This window comes from Echeneis naucrates, chromosome 3 (genome assembly GCF_900963305.1).
Source record: "Echeneis naucrates chromosome 3, fEcheNa1.1, whole genome shotgun sequence".
Taxonomy (NCBI): domain Eukaryota; kingdom Metazoa; phylum Chordata; class Actinopteri; order Carangiformes; family Echeneidae; genus Echeneis; species Echeneis naucrates.
In genome coordinates, this window is record NC_042513.1 from 27,030,877 (window position 1) to 27,055,125 (window position 24,249).

At 43.1% G+C, this 24,249-nt stretch overlaps 1 protein-coding gene across 5 annotated transcripts in view; it reads left to right on the forward strand.

Moving 5' to 3' along the window:
* The first annotated feature begins 10,905 nt into the window (after nucleotides 1-10,905).
* The window catches only part of kif13ba (kinesin family member 13Ba), a 34,008-nt gene continuing 20,664 nt past the window's right edge, over nucleotides 10,906-24,249 (forward strand). For 3 of the 5 annotated variants that reach the window (XM_029499104.1, XM_029499105.1, XM_029499106.1), the window contains exons 1-4: nucleotides 10,916-10,943; nucleotides 11,407-11,537; nucleotides 11,813-12,124; nucleotides 17,103-17,196. In XM_029499104.1, the coding sequence (XP_029354964.1) occupies nucleotides 12,055-12,124; nucleotides 17,103-17,196 (164 nt within the window). In that variant the 5' untranslated portion in view covers nucleotides 10,916-10,943; nucleotides 11,407-11,537; nucleotides 11,813-12,054. Of the gene's footprint in view, nucleotides 10,944-11,406; nucleotides 11,538-11,812; nucleotides 12,125-17,102; nucleotides 17,197-24,249 lie in introns of all 5 variants that reach the window. The other 2 variants (XM_029499101.1, XM_029499103.1) reach the window with 2 other exon arrangements.

Below are 24,249 nucleotides of genomic sequence, written 5' to 3' on the forward strand. Positions count from 1 at the left end.
CCTTGTCATTTCAGTGATTAGCTTCAGCTTTAGGACCCGGTGGATTGTGAAATCTTTTATCCCCCATCCTGGTAGGAACGCCATCCCAGGCTCAGTTTCTGTTTTAATTCAGTTTGTTTGTTTGTGTTTTTTTTTTTTTACCAGAACAGAAGATGGTGTGTTTGAATCAATGAATCAATGAATCTGGTGAAATAAATCTCTTTGTGAAATGCAGACAAAGAAAGAGAGCGTCCAGTGATTCATGTCCAGGAGATTCAAACAGGATGTGGATTCTGTCTCAGGCTGTCGAACTGCTCTTCACCCTGATCTCACGTCATGAGGATCCGGTGCAGACTGCACAGGTCCAGCTGAAGTCAACAAAGACTCTGAGATCAGATCTCAGCCTGTACGCCAGGTTCTCTAAAGTACCTGTAGGTGTGAACAGGTGTTCCCCAGTCTGACCCCGCCCTCCCTCAGTGACAGCTCAGATTGGCTCCACCCCCCACAGGGATGGATGGATGGGATGAGATGAGAGGATCCCTGTCATGATTTCATTCAGCACAAAAACATGAATTAGGGAAACAACTGGACCCAAAACAGCAGATTATTTAATATATCGTTTCTCATTTCAAGTACAAAAAAAGACAAAATAAATGAAAGTCAACTTAAAATAAAGAAATTTAATTTGTATTTAATCTCACAGTTTGATTGCATTTGAAAATCTTCTGGCTTTCTCCTCAGTGACCACATTTCTTTGACACATTTGCAGGATTCCTGAGAATGGCCCAGTCAATGATTCTGCCAGCCACCCCGTCGTCAGTGCTTGTGCTGAATTAACTGCAGGTTTCCTTTTTTTATTTAGTTTTTATGCTCTCGCTGTGAAATGTGGCCCACATTATGAACTTGCTGGCATCAAAACGGGGAGCTGTTTCTGAGACGGAGCGGTTGGTGTGGCAGCAGAGCCAGCCCTCAGGAGGTCAATAGGCTGTAATTGTGTTTGTGTCTTCTAGTCGGTGGTTCATTAGTAGATAGGCATCAGAGGACAGGCAGCGACTTGGTCAGTTAATCTGAATACTGTCTGATCGTCAAGACGACGGTTCGCTACCGTGTCATGAGACGCCAAAAACACCTGAAAGTCTGAGTCACGGCTGTCAGAAGTTTAAGGACACAACCGTTTCTGTGGAGAAGTTTGGTTTAAAGCACCAACGTGACGGTGAACTGTATCATAATTAACGCAGATGGACACTTTTTGGTAAGTTGGCTGTCGGAAACAAGCAAGAAAGAATTAAATAATTCAGCTTGACTCAACTCAGCTGACATGAGGTCAGATCAAATAATATAGAATCAACTCACACACAAATCAAATTAACAGAGAGCAGATAGAACGTAATAAGGAGACGCAGAGTCGTCCGATGAGTATCTCCTTCAGCTCAAAGTTACACTCTCCTCCATCTTCAGAGAGCGAACTGAACGTCACTGACACGGTAATAAAGGTCTGCAGCGCTGGCTTTTTCGCCTCGCCTCATCGGGTGCCCACTCCTGATGAGGCATTCTTCTGTTTTGGCAACTCCAAAAGAGACACAAACTGCTAAATGAGCAATTAGTCTGTATTGTGGAGCGAGCTGCAGCTAGTTGACCGCTAATTAGTCCAAACATCATCACAGAGGGGACGAAGAAGCTCACAGGCAGACATAAAAACTGTGAGGAAAACCTGAAAGAAGGACTGAGAGGCAGAGAGAAGATCCCTGAGTGAGATCTCTGTCCCATCCAAATGAATCAGTGTCATTAATTAGGTACTGGTTCAGACGTGTCCTGCGGGAAATGGCTGATAGCTAAACGGTAAATTAGACTGAACCACAACAGATGCTATTTTTAGTCAATGTGGACAATTTACTTTGCTTCCAAACGACCAGAAGGCAAAAACAACATTTATAGCCCAACAGTGAATGAACGTTTGAGTGTGTGCAGCCAAAGCTCACACTGAATTATTAAGCTATGGACAGATTTTAAGTCTGCTGCCTCCATTTATTATTTCATCACATTTACCGACTAAACATTTAACCAAATGACGTTATATTCATTCTGCAGGTCGAACATCAACAACAATGTGGAATAAATCAAAGTTTTCTCGTGTTTTTGAAAGTTCTTTCAGTTTTCACTGTAAAAAGAAAAAGATTGACCTTCCAACCAGAAAAGGCTTTTAAAGGAACTGTTGTGATAATGAACTCTGCTGAAGTTAGCGCGCTAACTGGTTAGCCCACCTCATCAGGACATTTTCCAAAGTCTGGACCGTCACAGAGCTCAAAGCTGCTGTCAGGACACAGCTGCCATCACTGACTCACAACCACAGACCATCAAAAGAAGTCAGGTGGTGTTGAAGTCTATGGGAAAATGTCCCTCCTCCTCCCTGATGAGTTTCTGGTCTCAGTCTGGAATACAACATGATGTTCATTTAGAGGGAAGGGGAGGGGCTAGGGGGCGGGGCTACTGTGTGACAGACACACTGGACCACCCAATCAGGACAGAGTACAGATGGTTATTTAGCAGTTTTTATTATTTTTGCATTCTGTTATTTTTTTGTTAAAGAGCATTTTTTTTCTTGGTATTTTACAGATTCATTTTCATTTCCTCATATTTCTGCATCGCTACTGACTCAGGTACAGTATGCAGGTTTTATTTAGTCTTTCCTGCTCCGCCTGCCTGTCGCCCCCCTCCTGCAGTCCATCCAGAGAGGACGGAGGGAGGTTGCAGATTTGTTAGACAGAGATAACAGGTCTTATCTTCTCCCTGCCAGACGCTGGAGGGCCTGATCCAATCGAGACCCGGTTAAAAGAATTCATCGACTTTTACACCTGCCTCGATATGAAGTCGCTTTGGGGGGAACAAAGATGTTGATCAAGAGATGGGAGGCTCTTGTGTTAAATTCCATGTCATCCTCAAGGAGTTTTAACTCTCTTTACTGTCATTTCGGTGAAATAACACTCCACAGAGTGCACGTCTCCTCCGAGCTTGACAATCCTGAACTTTTCTTCTTCTTCTTCTTGGTTGGTTGGTGTGGGGGCGTTGCTGCTGGCTGACCACGTGTGAAAGCCTCTCTGCAGACCAAATGTCACAGATGTGATTCACTCACACAGCATCAGGCCTTGTCATTTTCCCACCCACCAAGATGCCAAAAAGGTTACAGCGCCGGCCCCCTTCCTCTGCCACCTTTCCTTCCTGTACGACTGAGGCCCAGTCTATTACTGTTAATGGTCATCGTCACATCTGATGATGATATAATGACGCAGAGTGTTTGTGCGCTGCTGAGACACAACACTAACATCGACTGTCAATAAGGTCAGAGGACACAGCCCCCGATTTCAGGGTTAAAATAAACGGAATATTTACTTTTATCATCTTTATACATCTCCAAACATGAAAGTCCTCATGGGTCGTGTTCGCAGTTTTCATTTGTAGAGTTTGTGATATTCAAAGTGTTTTCACAGACCATTTTCTTGTTGTCTTTACTTTTCCATTGCGGTTGCATCCATTCTTCGAACAGAAAACAGAAGGACTTCCACAGTTCATTATTTAAGGAGCGTAAAATGTCAGAGATACGAGCAGGAGGAACAAAGCTCCATCAGTTTCTGCCCCTTCTCTTCTCTATGGAGCATCAGAAACTTCTTTTTGAAGGCTCTTCCCTTCTCCTGCTGATCCTCCCTCTGCTTTCTCCCTCTTCTGTCCATGTTCATCCATCCAAGCAGGGCCTGGAGCAGGTGGTTCATCATGAAGACCATGTCGGTCCATCTCTGCTCCACGTGCCGCACCATTCTTCACCACGGAGCTTTTTACCACCCATTTATTGGACATGAAGGAATCTGAAGTTTGACAGACTCAGACTTGTTGCTCAGCAGTTTACGAGTTGAATGACACCAATTTAGCTTCACCTTCTATTTCAGATTTTCTCCTCGTTATTTCCGACATTTTAAGAAAGTCGTCTTGATGTCTCGGTGACGTCCGCCCACAGAGTCTCATCAGCATGTCGTCCTTAGTGTGGCTTCGTTGGGGATCACCGCTGCTTTTTGTTGCTCTCCTCACTTCAGCTTAGGGTGTCAAGGTTGGAGCCAATTAGGCTTTAATCCCCCTCCTCCACTGCTGTGGCTGATTTATCTGCTACTAAAAACCACACCGTGATGGCCACATCAGGCAGGACTCATGAGCAAACGAATGAATACACATATTTCTCCATCACCATCCTGAGCCGGCCCATTGCATCCGTCGAGTTTAATGATGACGGAGGGCCGGGATGGCGCGGTAAAACCCGCGCCATCCCCGTAAGTCATAGCACGGAGTCATCAGCTGGTCAGTGGCGAGCGTGTCAGTAATCTGGCCATTAGCTGCTCAACTGGATGATGATGGTGAGAAAACAAGATGAATTAAAGGAGGACAGAAAAATGGTGGCATAACTGGGATTTCTCCATCAAATGGACTGATGTAGTTCCTGCTGAAGGCCTCTATTAAAAGGCTGCGCTGGACGTCAAGGAGGGATTAGGGGAAGTTTGACAAGAAACAAGGATTCTTAATCTGTGCGACAGTTTTGAAAAAACATAAAGATGAAATGGTTGATTTCATGCGACGTCAAAGAAAAGGTATAAAATGGGGAATATGATGCTAAATGTTTCACAGAGGAAACAAGTGCTCTGTTAGAGAAAGAGTTCAGATGTGTGACAGGCAGAGGAAGAATGAAGGACGAGACAAAGATGAAGAGATGACAGAAACAGATCGCCAAAACTTTCTTACATGTTCCCAGTTATTGTAAAGTTATTATGAAAGGATGTTGTACAACTTTAAGCATGGTAGACTTTGAAAAGAAAAGTTTTTCTTCATTAATATGCAAATTATTCCGTGTTATCAGGAGACTGTGCCTCTTTCAAGTCTTGTTTTTAGATTATTTTCATATTTACGTCCATAAACACACAAACACACATTTGTGACCCCCTTAAAACAAATAAATGTTAAAGCAGTAAAACCTTTTGTGTGCTTGTTTTTATCTGTTTTGATTAAATATTTCATTAATTAAACTGTTGTCTTCTGTTATAAAAAGGAAAACTCTTATTCAAAGATATCGACAATAATGCTCAGCACACACATCAGCACACAGAACGCAAACAAAAAGGATCAAATCCATCATGTTTTCCAGTGACGCCTCCTCTGAGGTCACATCCTCAGCACCAAGACACAACTCAACATTTTGCTGCGTTGTTGTTCATTCATTTTTCAGGTTGTGTTGACCAGACTTTGTGTTCTTTGCATCACATGATCAGTTTGAGCGTCACAGAGTCTTGATCCAGTCCTGATGTTGCTGACTTCAGCCTGGTATCTTTCCCGATGAGGAGGAGGGGGACGACAGCTGAAAGGAAACAGCTCCCCAAGAGTCAGGAAGTCAGCCGGCATACGCAGGAGGTGAGTCTGTGACGGAAAGGGTCAGAACCATCAGCCAACAAATCTGGAGGTGGACACCAGGCCAACGCTTCAGGAGTCCGTCCAACCCATGAGGAGAGAATTGACTCAAGGACAGCTGGATCAGCAAAACTCCTGAAATATTTAATAGCAAACCTTTAAAAGACTAAATGGTTCATTGCCACACACTTCTGGACTAATGAAAAACACACACACTAATCTATTTTCATTGCTTTGGGTTTTATCTGAAAGTGGCAGTGATTGGTGTTCAGCAGAGCGGAGAACAGAAATCCTGCATTATCTACCAGCGTTCCTCGGATGCTGCACCATGTCTGTCTCTCTCACACACACACACACACACACACAAAAGCTGAGTTACAGTTATGCACACAGCATGAAAAAGAAAGAATGAGTGTTGTAAGACATAAACCACAAAGTCTGAGAACAAAACGGAAGCTGAGTCGGCCAGATTTGGAAAAGTACAGTTTGAATTTGAAATGAAACTTCACAGATATCAGAGAAACTACTGGTGGTTTTTGGTCTGTGGTGTCTGTGAACTAACCCTGAACGTGTGCTGCAGAGGAAAGATGAGCCTCAGACACCGGCAGTGTTTCCTGAGCTGCGTGGGGAAAACCCTCGGGTGCGTTTTCTTACCCATAAAGCAGTTTGCTCCGTCGGTGGTCTCCAGTGTGGCTGCTGATTAGATTGGTCCGTTTAGGTAATGAGCTCATGACCATAAAGCTGCTAAAGTCATTAACCTAATCGAGCCCGCTGTAATGGACGGCCATATTTTGGCATGGAGGTCCGCCACCGAGGCCATAAAGAGGAATATCCACTGTCTCCTGACCAAGACTCTGCTTTTAGCCTGATACCTCCGACCCCCCCCGCACACACCCAACACTTACTGCAGCCCTAGCCCCTGCTATGCCCTCCATTGAGGCAATAGGCAATAAAGACAATTATATTAAGCAACCATTTGAGATCCCATTAGGCTTCGGTTGGCTGGTGCTTTTTGGTTCAGGTTTGATGCATCGCTCAGCTTCTTCTAATGGACAGGCCGACAGGATGACATCACATCGCCTCCTTTTCATGTGATGATGAGTTTGCGATGTTTTGGGTTTAGGGAGGATGAGTGAGTCAGACAAAAGTCATTTCAGTCGTAAACAGTCTTGTTTTTAACCTCGGCAGACGGAGAAGGTCCAACCTGGAGGCTGAAAGTAAAGCAGACACCATTATCAGAAGATTACTGCCCTGCTGGACTGCAGCATCACTCCATTACGCCTCCGTCCCTCCTGGACTTCTGTCTGCGGCCTGCAGGGGATTTGGGCCGGTGACCTGCAGACGCACAAACAGCAGACCTGTTTCCTGTCTTCACATTAACACCACCTGCCCTCAGCGTGGCATTGAGGAAGAAGCCAGGTACACAGACACACACAACTCAAACACTGCACACACACACATCTGTGCATACAACTGGACATCATGAATCATAAATCAATCTGGTCACTCAAATCCCAATCACCTGTTGTGTTTGCTGGGCTGGAGACCAGCTCAGATAATGTTAGGAATCCTTCAGCTAATCATCACACACAAAGCAATCACACACACACACACACAGTCACGCACGCACACAATCTCCTGCTTTGGTCTGATTAGTGGCCGGAACAATTACTGTAATCGTGTCATCTTAACGAAGCAGCAGATAAAGAGTCAGGCCTTCCCCTCCACCCCTTCACCACTATCACTCACATCACCACACCCACCCGAACACACACACACACGCACACACACCACTTCCATACTAAAGATAAACATGTCAGGCAGCTTCATTAGAAAAAGAAAACATTGCTGTTGAAACAATAAAATCCTTTCATTCCTGTGTGACGCTGAAATATCTTAACTATCTGCGGAAACAAAATACGTCCTCATTTTAAAAACCAATTTAAACTTTGTCTGTTCTCACATGGAGCGTAACACACAGACCGCACAGCTGCTAATAAAACCATCTGCTGAACAGACCAATTAAAAGTCAGGACACAGAGACAAACTGCAGCACATTGGTGTGACATTTACTCTGTGTTTTGTGTTTGTCAGTAATGAAACCACCTCATTTTATGGACGTTAGTTGTCCCATTTTTGTCATTAAATGCATTTTTTGGACAGGTGGGTGAGACAGAGTCTGTCTCTCTGGGCTCCATCATACGTTTGACACACAACGACCGGACAGAATACGATGACTGAGGTGTTGTAACGTTGGTGTTTGTATCTGACAAACATCATGGACAGTTGAAGTTTTTATTTTGGTGCATGATCAGTTCCTTCAGCCACAGGTCTGCTCTCACCATCTCAGCTGTCTACCTGTCTCTGCCGGTCATCACCCAAGAAACACTGAACGGAAACCAAAAGGTGACCAAACCATTTGAATCAGGTTAATTATCCTTCCTGTTGTAGTAAAACAGAATTACCCCCCCCCAACGCTGCTCCTCCTTTCTGACCACTGACCCCTCACTGAACGTCTATTTACTGTATGAATCTGTGGGAGGGAGATAACAAGACGCCAACTCCTCATTACATTGAGAAAATGAATAATATAAACAGTGGGAGTGCTTTTAATAATTTTCAAAGCTGCTGCCCTTTGCATAGGAAAACCCCCGGGGGCAGCTTAATCACTCTCAGCCCTCCAGGTCTCCTTCAGCAGTGGGTGCAAACATTTGTTTTAAATTAACCAACTTGAAAGAAAGTAAACAGGCCGGCACTCATGTGGCTCCGCACGTCATGCAGGCGTAAGAATACGGATGAAAAGCACTTGGCCTTCTGCAGGCCTGTTAAATATCATACAGCATTTTATTATTTTCTGCTCAGTTTTCCTGGATGCACTTCATTGTTTGCTCACTCCCTCAACCCCAATAAGTCGGTCTGGTCATAGATCACCTTCAGCAGGTTTCCTACCTGCCCCCCACGCTGCCTGTCCACTGAGCAGCACATTTCAGGGCCTGGATGGAGGGAGGTGTCTGTGTCCAGCCTTGAATTTGGGCTCCAAACCAGTAAATCCAGTGTCCTGGAATCCAATGTGCAAATATTCCAACAATCCCTGTCACGTGGCTGTGTTGTGTTGTGTTGTCTGAACAGGCCTTTGGTTTTTAGGGGTATTTCAGTTGTGAGTGAAGATGGTACTTAATCCACTTTCAGAATAAAAGATGTCAAATTGTCCCAGAAGCTCAGAAATCACTGACATTTAAATGAGATTACATTCATGTAGAACTAAGCCTGATTTTTTCTCCACCTTTAAAATGATCGCTCTATCTATCTTTTATTTCAATGACTGTCTATGTTTAAACATTACGAGCCTCTGAATACTCCAGTTATACTTCGTATTCTATAACTTATGGTACAATGAGTAACTGCATCTGAGTTTGATGCTCGTCTTTAAATACGATATTCACACTAATTATTCATCTCAATGAGTGTTTGTCGGTCTAATACCAAATGTTCTTGACAAACACAATAAATCTTTTTTCAGTACAGTAACATCAGGCCTTTATTGATGGCCTGTAGTTTATATAAAACCTTTACAGAGTGGATGGAGGAATATCAACACATTTTTAGATTCAAATATTCTCTAATATTCATCTATAGACCTCAGGGTTCGAGGGGACAGGATGGTTAATCAGTCCACTTTATTTCATTTTATTTTATTTTTTGAACAAACACTCAAAGAACCAGAGTTCTGGCTCACTCTGGTAATCATCAAAACAATTATATTACTGACTAAATCCTTCAGACGTAAGTATGACGCAGGATGCTGGCGTGGACATGGAGGCGGAGAATCTTCCCTCCAGTCATCATCAGATTCAGCTTTAGGTTTGATGTGGAGCATAATGAAGTTTAATGTTACTATTTCAAAAATTGTGTCATTTATGAAATACACTCACTATCAGCACTAATATGAATATAAATATGAAGATAAAAACAATAAGGGTGCTCAGTTTGGTACTTTATTTTTTTCATCATAATAAAATAAAGCCACAGATTCAAGCTGGTTTCTTTAAATCTGTGAAACCTCATTGTTGCTACATGCTGCAGCAGAACGCCCTCTAGTGGTCTCAACTGCTCCTCTGACCCTTCAACCAAAGGGCCCAGACGAAAACCCCTTTGACCTTTGACCCCAGACGAAGGATTGGGAAGGTGTGTGTTGTCATTGTAATTTTAAAGGATCAGGTTTAAACTAATTTCTGGCTTTTATTCTGTTTTTCATTCGGTGCTCATCAGTTACTGCTTTTAACAGTCAATCAGATGAATTCTGAGATTTAGAGGTTCTGTTTTTTTCTAAAAGAAGGACTTCCTCTTTCCTCAGCCATGCTGCTTCTTTCATTCTATGAATAATATTTAACACGCTCACACATTTCACTTTTGGCTTTATGTGTTTGTAATAATTTTAACAAAGCACTCTGCACATTAGTTACTTTTTTTGCAGAAAAACCTCAGAGGCCCAAGTTCAGCTCATGAACTCCATCTTTATTCATGTGAATATGACCACGTCAGACAGACAGACAGAGAGACAGATATACTTCAGGAATCCGGTAGCAGCAAAATACGCAAAGGGATGACAAGAGGAGACACAATAATGAGTGGGAGGTGGAAGTGAGAAAGGTTTGTATAAACACAAACACACACACACACACTCACATAAGAAGATTATGATCCAGTTATAAATAAAAACAAAGGTTATTCTTTACTGCTTCTGATGCTCCACACTCTAGCTTTGATGAAAAAGTGATTTGGACTCCTCCTTTGAGCTCTCGTAGTTTGAAAAGTTTCCTTTTTATGTAAAAACTATTTGATGTGTTGAAGAGAGCAGAAGTTTGAATCCCATTTCTACATGCAGGTATGAGAGCACTAGGTGACTCAGAACAAATGTTCTGTGGATTTTTTTTTTTAAATTCCCATTCATTTCCAATGGAATTTATTTGAGGAATAACTTTGGGGAAAATTGGAATGCCAACACTAAAAGGAAAAGCAGCGCTTTCCTGATCGTATTGCTGGGGTTTTCTCTAAGCTGCGGGCCGTAATAACAATAATAATAATAATAATAATAATAATAATAATAACTAGTAAGTAGTAAGTATGGAGAATAGGCACTAAATAAGAAGAATTAGAAACGAGAGCATTAACAGCAGTGACTAGGTGCAGGCCCAGAGGAACTAATTAAATTCACATCTGATGAATTTTTTGGTTTTGAAAGTACTTTCTTTGTCAATTTATGGAGTATTTAATCAAAGTTTCTGTAATTGTGTCCTCATAGAAAATAACCATAGATGTAGATGTAAATCAGAGTATGTTTATCCCAGTCCAGTCTGCTCCTGTACAAGCTGCTCAGGTTTGCTGCTGTAATTAAATAATTTAAGAATTTCAACGAAGTCATCTGTCTTATTTTGAAAACGGTGGCCGGATGTGATCACTTTATTGTCTTGAGTTTGACAGTGGAAACCGGAAGCGTCACATGATCGGAGTCTGGAACACATCAGGTAATAAAACCAACCTTTTTCTTTCCGTTTTACTTTTAATAATCTTTATTCCGGATTCAATCTGTGTAATTTATTTAGTCTCATCACCGGATAAATCTGAAGCCGAGCGGCGGGCCGACGCAGCCCGACCCGGTGCTGTTTGAACAGAACAGAACTTTATTTAACTGCAAAAACACACAAACAAAACGAACCTTCCAACCAATAAATCACACACTGATGATCATATCTCCTATCGGCGCATCTCTGTTTTAGTTTTTATACATATCTCTGAAAAACGTTACGTTAAAACCTGAAGTTAAGCTAAAGTTACAACTGAATTCATTTTTTCGAAGCGATGAAATTAAAGCAAAGTTGAATTGAATCAAAGTTTTTCGGGCTGTTTTTATTTTATTTTATTTTAGTTTTCAGCTCCACCGCCGACCGTGACAGGTGAGCTGCTAACGGTCGTGCTTTTATTTTGAAGGCAGCGGAAGGGCGGACGGTGACGGAGGTCTGACCGTCGGAGCCGAACGCCTCCTCCGGCCGCTCCTCCGCAGACTCCTGCCCGCCGTGCGCGTCGATTAACGGTGTCAGCCCTGGGATGAGCCCGCTGAGGTCTGTAGCTCCGAGGCCGGGCTGTTTTTGAGTCATATGGTAGAAAACGGCTCCATAAAACTGAGAAAGAAAAGCGGAGCTGCTCTCAGTCTGCTTGGACAGTTAGCTGGCTAGCTTCGCCTCTCTCTCTCTCTCTCTCTCTCTCTTTCTCTCTTTCTCTCACTCTCTCTCTCTCTCTCTCTCTCTCTCTCTCTCTCCTTTGACTTACAAAATCGCGTGTTTGTGGTATCGGACATGATTTACATTCGTCCCGGTGTCCTGTCCTTCCCTTCCAGCCTCGCCGGATCCGAATCAGGCAGCAGAATGAGCCGGAGGGGGAGGTAAGCGGCGGTGTCCGGCTTCCTGCGGGGTTCTGCTCGGGCTTTTTGTTTTTCCCTGGACATGCCTCGGCCGTGGAGCGGAGCTGAGCGGAGCTAGCTGGACTGTCGGCCGGCTAGCTAACGTTTCCAGGCTGTTTGGATGAAGGTTGAGGTCCACAGCTGATTTGTTCCGGATCCAAAGGAAGTACAGCAGCAGCATGGGGGAGCCCAGCCTGGACGACTCCAACGTCAAGGTGGCTGTCCGTGTGCGGCCCATGAACAGGAGAGGTGAGGGGGGCTGCTGCCGGCTTTCAGACATCATGTCAGGTTAACAGGATGAGGCTGCTGCACAGATGCATCCACTGCCACACACACACATCCGAGTCTTTTAAAGACAACCTCGGGTTAACCATAAACAGGCTGCAGCAGACTCACTTGACTTCAGCGCTGCCTGTTTAATTTCCCAGGGAATGGGATGCCAGTCAGAAATCACCACCCATTAGTGAAATGAGCTGCTGCAGATTAAAAAAAGATGTAGTCTGGCTGGCACATGGTTGCACAGAGCTGCTTTAGGACTTCCCTTGTGGCAGCATGCCATCCACTGAGATTTAAAGTCCACTTGCTGTGTGAGATCTGCTGTCTAGAAAGTAGCCGAGCTTCTTTGTCTCTGTTATGTCCCGTTACTGATGCCAATAGCTTCTCCAGTTCATCTGTCACTTGCTGCAGCAGCGGGGCAACCCATTTGCTAGGAATCAAGATATTGTTCTTTGTTAGCACTGTCAACCTTGCCTCCCTAACATCAGGCCCATAGGCGTGGATCTTCAGCGTGTTCCTTAGGGAGATTTACGTCCAATTACATCCGCATCTCTAATTTTAGAAAGGCCAGGAAAACAAAGGCACAGTGTTAAACAAATCTGCATGCACGCTCAAATGCGCAGCTCAATTATATTGCAAATTTTCAGTGCCACATGCAGGAAGCGGTGGATGACATTTCCTGGTTGATTGCCAAGTTGTGTTTTTGCCATGGGAGACCATGTGTCCCCTGAAAGGAAGGGGCGGAGGAGGAGAGCAGCCGAGGCAGAGTGGGGGGACCAACAACTGGCAGAATAAATCACACACGTCTGCCCCCCCCACTTAGTCACAAGACCAAGGCAGTAGATCGCCACACTGTTCCCTTAGGCCTGGCTTTATCATAAGCCATAGTGCAGAGAAATCAGTGATGGTACCTAGTGAGGTTGGACATCCTTCAGTCAGCTGACTCAGGGATATTTTAATTATCAGCCTTGTCATGTGTGTCGACACAGATAAGAGTTATAGATGGACTCGATTACATACTTTTGCATTTGATTTGTCAGAGGAAGGGATTTATTGGAATTATGATCGTTTGGCTACATCACTTTCTTTTCTTATAACTTCTGTTTACCTGATCACATCCTTGGATGGCCTTTTCCACCTCTGACCTGACAGCACATGTGATGGCAACATGTCACCCTGAATTACTTTGTGAAATGATAATCTTACTTTTTTTTTTTTATTTAAGTGGAATTATAATGTTATGAAATCTTTTTCCACACATATAAGGATTGACCCCAATGATGTCTTGAAATCCTGTGTGTAAACTGAGGCCAACTATACCTGTTGTTAAAAGAAATTCAGTTCGTTCACGCCACTTGGAATATGAAGTCGTATCATGGGGTAACTATGGGCACCATAGTGTTTGGCTTTAGTAGTGTTTTCCTTGTTTGTAGTTTGTATCTGTAGGTAATTCATCCACAAGGATTTCTCTTTTCCCTCCTGGCTGCAGGAAAGATTTTTAGGTGTGATCAGTGCCTGCATGCATGTCAAGCTTCACTTTTGCAACATTTTAAAGATTCAAGACTTTTTCTACCAACCAATGCCTGCATGCATCTTCCATTGCTTGGCAAGAAAAAGGAATCATGATTTTTTGTAAAAGGGAACAAGCAGACAAATTGATGGCTTGCTGAAGGCAGTGGAAATGGGTTTGGAACCAGCAGTGCCACGTTTCCAGCAGTGCTCTTTTGATTTCTTCCTCATCTCCCGTGAATGAACGGGGCCTCTGTCCACATGTACTGGTGGTATCATAGGACATTTAGGATTTCAGATACTCAAAAGCCCAACATAGTTTATCATTCAGGCCTCTGCACATTGAAACCTCTGAGCTGTCCAGTCCTGCTCCTGGTCTGAGGCGGAGCTGAGAACTCATTCACTTGCCCTGTAGTGATTCAGACCTGTGACACTGAAATAATAAGCAGGCTTCTTTAACCTCGAGGCCACTGTCCCTGTGTAGACCAGGTTGAGGAGGCGAGTTAGTGCCGCTGTATAGCTGGACAAAGGCAGGAAGGGAGTGAGTCTGAATGAATATTTGCTAATGTTGTGTAATGCCCCATGTTCCCATGGCTGTGGCCTTCGAAGAACAGAGCAACCCCAGGCGTAGCAACGGCAGTACCACAGCTTTCCTGACTAATGTCAGGGCCGCTGTGCCAAAACCTCGGCACCGGTAGCCCAGAGAAGCACCGCAGAGAAAGCCAACGAAAAGCCGAGCTGCCTATGGAGCAAGGAGAGGCAGATAACAATGGTCACATTTATCCTCTCCACCACATCACACTTTCCTCTCTGCTGAGGAGGGAGTACAGCTGCAGCACTGTGGGTATGTGGGTAATGTAGGCAGCAGCACAAGGCATCACATAGCTGAAGGTTTTCTCATTCAGCTCGTCTGTCTATGTCCGTCTCAGTCCCCCTGTTTAACTTTACCTTTTTCTCCCTCACTGTCTTTTTGTCACTCTCACTGGTTCACCCAGCTTTTCTTTCTTTCTTTCTTTTTTTTTTTTTGCTTTGTAATCTCCTTGACAGCTAAAGAATTGGTGGGTGATTCAAGTCCTGTGACCTTTGACACCAAGTTTCCATGACTCTCCTCCTGTGTTCCTTCCAGAACTAGCAGTGTTGAGGCTCTCTGAGCAGACACTAGCTTCACCAGACTCTCATCATATGTAGAAATGCTCAGGTCACAGGTTGCCGTTCGTATCCCTGGAATTGATCAGCCACAGTCAGGCAAAAGGCTGTGGATTTTTGACTTGATGGGAAGTTCCACGACTCTCCTCCAGCAGGGAGCAGACAAGGAGACAACCTTGGTGCCTTTTTGTACAGTCAAAAAGGTCACTTGTGTGTGTGGTGGTATGGAAAATAACACCATACCAATAATTATGCACAGCAGGTGGAAATGCTCAAAAGGCCAGGCGCTGTTTGGCGAGGATGCTGCTTCCTGCAACAAAACGCAAGCTTAATCACAAAATCAATACGTTGTTGTCCGTTGAAATCAGGCAAGATTTATATCAAATGGCTCTGTTTTCTACACACTACAATAAAACCTTCCTGCAGCACTGATTGCTGCTCTGTGACATGTTGATTATGCTCCACATCATGCAGAGGTCAAAAAAGCAAATGAAAGTATCAGTATTATAAAATGACTCTTGGTATTATGCACTGCATTGGGCAATCCGTGCACAAGACAGGAATTGAAACCACTGAATTTTTTTCCTGTCTTGAGACATGCTCTATCAAGCCTGCAGCATAGCAGAGAGAAAAGGATTATTGACAGGGGCCACAGTGGCCTGTTTATAAGTTTAGCAGTGTAGACCTTAATAATGTACTGAATGTTGATGGAAACTCTTGGCAATATCCGGCCTCAGATGTGAAGGACAGTATTTATTGTCAGCAGGTTTCCTCCCTGCTGTAGTGTCCTTGAGCCAGCACTGATTTGCAGTCACTAACCTTTGACCTCCTTATAAAGGTGGTCGCAGTAGAAGAGGATACCTTTCCTCAGGGCAGCACAGGGGAAAATACTTTTGAGTGTCCTCCTTATCTTACAACAAGGTTAAGTGGTGAGAGTTAGTATTGAGGTTCGTTGCCTGCTTTAACAAGCAAGCCTCCTAATTAGGGGAGAAGACATGTTGATGACATGACTTGAGCCTCATGTTCACACCTAGACAGAGACCATTTCATTAAAAACAATGGGTATGAATTAAGTTAATTCAATAATTTTCAGCCTTAAATGGCACAAAAAGTTTTATGTTGGGCTTTTTTACTGCAGTAAGGAAGCGTACTGCCGCAGCCTAATGAATTGCAGCAGATGTATATCACAGAAGCATTTCCCAGCAGCCACCAATAAAATGCTTGAAGTATGTTTCTGGTGGATTAGTCTTCTCTGGAAGTAGGCAGTTGTTTGTTTTATTCATGAACAGTTCTGTAAGACACTGGATGCCCAGGACATGCTGGCAGCAGTTAGACTGTGTGTCGACAACCATCATTAGGTCTCGTTGGCAAGACAGATGAATGGAGAGACTGACCAGCCTGGTGAATTTCCAGTGTGGTCCGTGTTGATTTTTTTCCGTTGCCTCTGCTGGTTATTTTCACAGCAACCTTTCTGTTAGAGTGTTATAACGTTCATTCTGCCATGAAAACTAACTGTGTGCAACACTTCATACACAGGAACACCATCAGATATCTGTTTTAACAAACGCTGTGCCTGCTTTTGTATTTTTGAACCAAGGCATTCTTTGCTCTGTTTGTTTTTGGGAGAGTTGGCATTTTTTGATACTACGGTGAAATTGTAGTGGGCTAAAAGTACAACCTTGAGCAGGTCACCTTAGTGAGCAGGACTGAATGCTGACTTATGCAGCCTGTTGGCATAAGTATCTGTGTTGGTGAGAACCGGGCTTTATGCTGCACTGGAAATGGCCAATTTCTATTCTGAAGTCAAGTCTTGCGTCATGATGCAAACAGACTAGGGTCAGTATAGGTGACCCTTGGTCATGTGTGTGTTTGTTTGTGTGATAGAGAGTGATTGCCTAAAGCTCATTCCCGAGGTAAAAGGTCGTTTTCAACTCAGTGTTTCCCCGGGCTGCTCACACAATTGTTTGAACTTGATGTTCCACAGGAAATGATTGTGCTATTGTGTTATTTAACTCCTGCTGTATCCCTAAAGCAGAGCAGGCTAAACAAGCATCAGAGCAAGGATTTCAAAATGTCTAAGACAGAAACTCAATTCTGATTAAAAGGGCCAAAGTTGTGTTTAGTTGTGGCAGCTTGGCCTGGCCATGGTTGGCATAAAAAGATCTGAACTAGGACTGGAGGTAACATACAACATGACTCTGTAATAATGCAGAAAGAAACAAGAACACTAACTTTTATGTGCTTGTTATGAAGTTAAGTGCCATGGTTGTAAAGCTGTGTGTTGTGTGCTTCGCAGAAAAGGAACTGAACACTAAATGTGTTGTGGAGATGGCGAAGAACCAGACGATCCTCCATCCTGCAGGAACAAACCTCGGCAAAGCCGACTCCAGGTATGCAACTGTTTAAATCAGTGTTCCCTTCTATTTATGTTACTTATTTTTTGCCTAAATACAATTAAGATGAGACACCAAAGGGAGAGTTGTCAGAATGTTCATATTTAATTACTGCTCACTTTAATGGCAAAACAAAGGTGTGTGTGTGTGTGTACACACTAAGAGGGACTAAGAGGTGGTAAGAAAGCAGCAGGTGCAAGCAGGTGTTCTGGAAACAAAGGGAAGTTACTTATGGTGGTTTATGAGCCCAGGGGGGGCAGCAACGGCTCTTTACAACTTTGGCAACAGAGGAAATTTCCTTCAACATTCAGCATCTGTCATGAAGTCGCAGTCATGTCAGAACATACAGACATGATGGACACTTTTTTTTTTTTTTTTTATTAATTATGGCTTTAACCTTCAGAAAATGCAATTATATCCTGTCATAAATGACCAAAGTTGAAATGTCTTTTTCTTGATTATCTCTCATTCAATCAGTTGTCAGTACCTAACTGGATGATATAGCACTCACTGGATGGCACCGCTTTATCAAAATGTGAAATTATTAATGAAACCACTGGAAGTACTCTCAGCAGCCACTTTTTTTAAAACCATACAGCCAGTGACATTTGCTTTGGAAGTTTCCTTGTTTTTCTCCTTATTGCGTTTTAACGTTTTATCTCTGACTGGTGTTCGAAGGAATTTTAACTTGACCAACCAGCTCTTAGAGACAGCTATATTACTTGTTTCCCCCTCTTGGCTGTTCCCTGAGTTTCCCTCTCTGGGTAATCAGCTGCACTTTGTGGATTTACTCTGACCTGGACTCACAGTGTTGAGTCTCTGGATCCCTGCAGCGAAGGAGACGTTGGAACGTGTGAACTGTGGTTTCTCTGGGCAGAGCAGGAATGTGTGTGAGCATGGAGTCAGTGTGTGTCTGAAACAGGGAATGTTTCAGCTGTGATCACACCCAAACAAACAGCTGCGACGGTAACAAACCCCAAAGTTAATCAGATCATCTTTAATGAGAGATCCCTTCTGCTCTAAATTCTTTGCTTTGGTTAAAAGCAGCTAGCAGGCCACACTTGACTGCTGACCCACCATCTTGGCGGAGGCCATCTGTGTTTGGAATAAAGATCTCGTTGTGGCTGGCAGAGCCGACTGCAGACTGCCAGATCAGAAGTCGTGAATAATGTCGGCTTCAGGCTGATTTCAGCAGCAGACAACAGACACAGACAGAGACAATCGCACATAAAAAGACAGACTCCACTCTGCTCCTCTCTTTCCCCACTCGGCCAGGTCGTAACTCCCCGCTGCAGCAGCTTCCTCCCTTTTTCTCAGCTCTTCTGTTTCCGTGGCAACAAAGGGGGAGGTTAACTTTTGGTCGCCGTCGGTGACCGCAAAGCCCCTTTCTTGAGTGAGGAGACGATGGATGAGGGGGGAAACACCCTCATTTACTCAAGCATCTGTCGACCATAAACTTCTCCCGATGACTTTTATGGAGGACCGAACAAGAGCAGAGCTGTAGTGTTGATCCGTGTCTGAGCGAGAAAGGAGGGATGGAGGAGGAGGAGGAGGAGGAGGAGGAGGAGGATGGCCTGACTGACTGCTGCCCTCCACGTGCAGATGCTGTTCTGGTTATGTTTGTATTTACATTGTGTACTTGATAGGATTTTACTCAGCATTGGCTGGTACTGGTGGAGAGAGGTTGGAATGGGGGGGACAGAGGAAGTATGCACCAACGTTAGGATGCCGCAGGTGCAAATTCTTTGTTTAAGCTGAGTTCTTAGGGCGCTCTTTGTTTAAACATAAGAGGACAAGAGTTACAGAAAAGAACAGAAAAAAGAAAATGGGGCTTCCTGACTAACTCCAAAACTTATCTGCAAAAATTCAGGAGCTTTTGAGTTTTACACTGACAAAACTCACCATAACTCACAAGAGTTAGGTCAGAGAATGGACACTGTCGTTAGTCTGAGATAGGTACTCATCCAGTAATATTACAGGGTTATATTTTACTGCCTTTTTTATGTATTGGACTAACTGGCCTGTAAAAATCAAAATTTTTGGATTACCAGTAACAGACAGCTCTGTTCTGAGGCAGGGAGATAGTTGTTTGTGGACAAAAAATTAAAATGAAGGGTATAGATGATCTGATTTGGAGGAAAAAAGGTTGCGTGTTCTCTGTTGGACTAATTTCATCATCTCCTCCAGATGCCTGAGCTGATATGAGTGAATTCACCTTCTACATTCCTAATCTCTGCATCTGAATTTAAGTTAATAAATTCAGTTTAAATGTACGGACTTTATTCAAGGATTTTCTCTTCTTAGGCTATCAGAAACTGGCAATACTTCTGTTCAAGTAAATGATAAAACCCCTGACTTTGATCTGATGTCTACTAACTAAATGGTTCTCAGCAGCTGGGAAGTCGAACTTCCATTTAAGTTGAGTCTCTGCCGTAGAGTTTACTCTGGGTTAGTCAGTATGACTTTGGCTGATTTCCCTACAGCAAATACATGAGCTTCAATCTGTCTGTTCACTTCTGGCTCAATATCCACATACTCTGTATGTAAGTTTATAAATAACTTTGGTCTGTTGCATTTTACCTGCAGTTTCTAATTCATTCAGCCATGGAAGAGAAAAGGCCACCTACCAATGACCGTACATAGGATTGGTCAGACAACACAATAGTGTTTGTCCACTCAGCATGTTGACCTGGTCATTCTTTAACACAGGCCTGAGCGTCAAGACAAGAATGAGCTTCTGAGTTTAAATTGTTAATTAGAATTTAATTATTCAGTTGAATGCAAAGTTTAAAATTTTTAAAATGCAAAACTCCTCCCACGACCAACGATTAATTCAATTAATGTCTAAGTGATTTTTTGGACTGCCATTCTGTGTTTCACCTCATCAGAAACAGACTGTATTTATAGTTGGATAATTTGAAAGGGCCTCCCATCCAGGTCATTTCCTTTATTTTTATTTTTTTTGTTCCTCAGCTGTTTGTCCTCCTTGTAGGTCTGATTCAGTTTTTCCACCAGCAGTGTTCACTGGGCAGAGCAGATTGAAGTTCTTACCCTGCCACCCCCAATGACTCACTGCAGTGAGGCATTAATCTTGCTTTTTAAAGTTGGAATTATTTTGATTTCTTTAACAACTACTTACAGCGACCCACTGAGGAAACATTAATCCAGTGTTGTTGTAGCTCTGACTGCCAGAGTTTACAGTTCTCTTTGCTGTCTTGAATTGTCTTGCTAAACATTTAATTTGGTATGTTATCTGATTTAACACCTGCCCTGTCTGAATGATGGTGTGACCTCCAGGGATGTCCTGACCTTCAGTTGGAGCTGCAGGCTGAGGGCGTTGTGTTGTGCTAACCTTCCTTCAGCCGTGCGTTCTGACTCTACAGTTTGCATGATGACCTGAGGCTGTTTGCTTTGGTCTGGTGATTATGGATGTTGACAGACTGACAACGATCTGTCTCTTGTCAGATTTCAGTGAGGCACAACACAAACTGTTTGGTTTTTCAACACGATGCACAAAGGGGGTCTGAAGCCCACAGGTGTGTGTGTGTGTGTGTGTGATTGTGCTTGCTAATATTTATTTTATCCTAGGTGAAATCTAAAGTTATCTCAGCGTGTGAGTGATGCTGCAGCTGAACAGCCAGGCAAGGTTTTATGTGTTATATGGCAAGGTACAATGGAGCCATCAGGAAGCAAATCAGTGACATGAAGCTTTTACTCACAAGCAAGGTAAACATCATATCATATAAAAATGTTGCATATTATTGATTGTTGTTCAGAACCAAGTCTGAACCAACTATGTGATGTGGGAGTTCCTTACTGTCCATTCTCATAGTAACAGGGTTACGGATTATTGAAGTTGTTGCCATCAGAATTTTTTGAGTTGACAGTGTTATATTCAAGTGGTGCTTTAATAAAAAGTTTATAAAATTTGTATGTATGTATGCAAAATATTAATGGTAAAGGTGGTGAGTTCGTGGCCATAAATACATTACCGTGGGAGTGAGAAGATACAAAGGTAAAGGCGTGGAAATGATCCCTGATCATAAACCAGTGTAAACATTAAGCCTGAGCAGTCAGAGGCTGAGAAGAGCGAAGCGGAGACAGTAAATTCACCTGTTCCTGGTCATCATCAGGCTTTTCCGTGGTGGTAGACTCATGTGGTGCCTGTTACTCACAGTCACAGTCAGAAATGACATTTAACTTCTCAGAGAATTTATCTTCCTGTGTGTGAATCAGTTCATGAGTTCAGGGTAAACATTAAGCCGTTCGTGTTTTCAGTAACATTTCTCTAAAGAGCTTGAAGGTGAGCACGAGAAAGCACATTCATCCAGAGGTCCAGTTAATGTGCATGACATGTATTGAAAAACTGGTCTGTGTTCGACAGGCTTTCAGTCTGGTCCACAGGGCTTAATGGCCAAAAGTCATGCTAATGCTTCTGGCATGCTCCATTTGCCAGTTGCTTAGCATTATCAAAATAATCCACAGATATGCTGTATGTTTTTTTTCACACAAATTTTTAGAGATTTCAAATAAATATGCAATTTTTCATCTTAATTGTTTTGGATAATGGAGTGAATGTGGAAATGAAATATGTCATCCTGTTACTGAATTGCTTTGTATCCTGTTTCACTTTGCCCTGTGATCTTGATCTGACAGATGTGACCAATAATTAATGGTATTGAAACTCTCCCAACGTCAAGGTTCAGCTCTTTCCATGTTGGAACTAAATCAGCATTCATAACTGGGTGGGATGGTATCATTGGTTCATCAGTTTGATTATAACACAGCAATTTCTAATGATCATCAACCTCCTAGAAGCATGTATACAGAGATACACAAAGAACTTGGTATGGAGGTTCTTTATTCTATCATCATCTAAAATTGGTGAAATGAGAGAGCATTTGTTTCCATTTGGGTTTTATTAGTCAAAGAAACCAGCTAAGTTAGCCTGATGTTGTTATGACAGGATATGTAGTTACAGAGGTGCTGCTCAGTTGGGAAGCAGTTGCACTCGTGCTTACAGTGTTGAACTCGTGGTATTCCTGGAATTTAAGCCCTTCTTGCAGACGCAGATGTGTCGGCATACTATCGTGTTTCCACCATTTACATTTCACGGTTATTGTTTGCAATGCACAACTATCAGAAAGACATAGAGTAGGATGGCGTTATTTTCTTTACAAGTGTCAGTTTTTACCAATAATCTTCTTCATGCTGACCTTTGAAGAGAAGGCAACAATTCAGCTCTTTGTTTTGTTCTGTCAAAACAAAGGCGTGCAGGTATGCAAGAAAAAAGAGCTTTTAACTTCAGCACTTTAGAAGAAAGGAGCATTGTCTCAAAAAGGCACCAACACTTTCTGATTTCTGGGCATGTAGGTTAAAAAAAAAACAATTTCACATTTCACATTTTCCTTTTCCTGGTTCTTGGATTTTCACTGCATTTGTAAAATTATAATATGCTTTCAGAGTGATAAATATATATATGTATTGTGCACTTCATGCAGATGGTAACCTGCAGTTTGTCAGAGGATATGCATAATTCATCTGCTCTGCATCTGTCATTCTCACTCTACATGAAGACATATTGTCATTTGACATGCCAGTCAGTGTTTGCTGAATTCAAGCATTAGCCTGCTACATGTCCTGTTGTCCTGTGCCATCAGTATGTTTCAGTTTAACATTCCAGTCTCAGGCCCTGCCTCTTCCCTCCCGAACCCCCCCGGCTACCTTCAGCCTCTTTCTATCCTCCATGCCTCACCCCCCCACACAGCCATGAATGGTGCAGTCCTACAGAGGGGAAAAAGAATGCAAGAACAGTAGGGAAAGACAAAGGAGGGGGTGAAGCAGCCATGCATTAAGTTATTTTTTAAATGACGGTGATCGGAGCGGAGGAGCAGGCCGAAGGGAGGAGGGACAAATAGAAGGTTGCATGGACCAAGGGAGGCGGGTTCACGGCTCTCCTGACCGCCTAACACTCTCTTCCCATTGGTCAGGGAGGCTCATAGCTTCATTAATGGGCGTTTTACCACAAGGCATGGTGACCCTTCTCGCCTGCAGCCTTTGAAGCAACCATGACAGCTGTCATCACTGCGTACGTCAAAACCTGCCATGCTGATTTCACCCCCAAAGTGTTTGGAGATTTGACTCGCAGCCACGGAAGATACTCTCAAGGCCCTAGATGAGAACTCAGGAATCAAAATATCTACAAATCACTCTTTATTATCAGAGAGCCCGTAAATAGACACATGTGGCAGTGGTTTCAGCTAGACGATTTTAACACAGGTCATTCTCCTCTTTAGACATTCTTCCCAAACACATTCAGAACTTTCTGCAGGTGTTGTGGACTTAAAAGCTGTGCTATGGAGAAATGTCAGGTTTTTGTGGAGGAGGTCTTTCATTGTACCCGGGGTTGAACAGCTACAGGAATCAGTTAGGATCATTTTGTGTGTATTAGCTCTGCTGAATGCAGCACGTCAGCAGTGGAACATCAGTGAAATATAAAGTGTTACAGATTTGATTGGACACCAGCTGGTTTGCACAAAAGCTGCAGCTTTGGCGGTTTATAAAGAATGTGCATGGGTAAAAGGAAACAGGTGTGTGTTCCTGTACTTCGATCAGCTTTGGGCATTTTATCAATGTAGCTCAGTGCCGAAGGTCAAAGTTGGGTATGATGTCAGGCCACGTATTTGAGAGGCAACAGTAATTAGAAATTGGATAGTCAGTTTGTCTGAGTCACTGAGCCTTCATCTCACAGCTAAAACTAACCCTCTCTGTGGGTGGAGCAAGAAATCCGTAGGTGGTGGAGGAAGATGACAAGTAGCTTCTGGTAGTGAAGAAGAGAAGAAAGAGATTTTTTTTTTCTTTCTATAGAAAATCTGACAGAAGTGATTTATGTTCAAGTTTGTAATAAAATTCATTAGAGCCCTACAGGTTTTATGTGAAGAACAAGACACAAGCTCCTTTTACAGCCTTTTCATGGCAGGAATGTAGTGCCTTTATTCATCCTCTCTATTCTGAGGAGTCTTCTTCATAGCAATATATCAGGATGTCTGT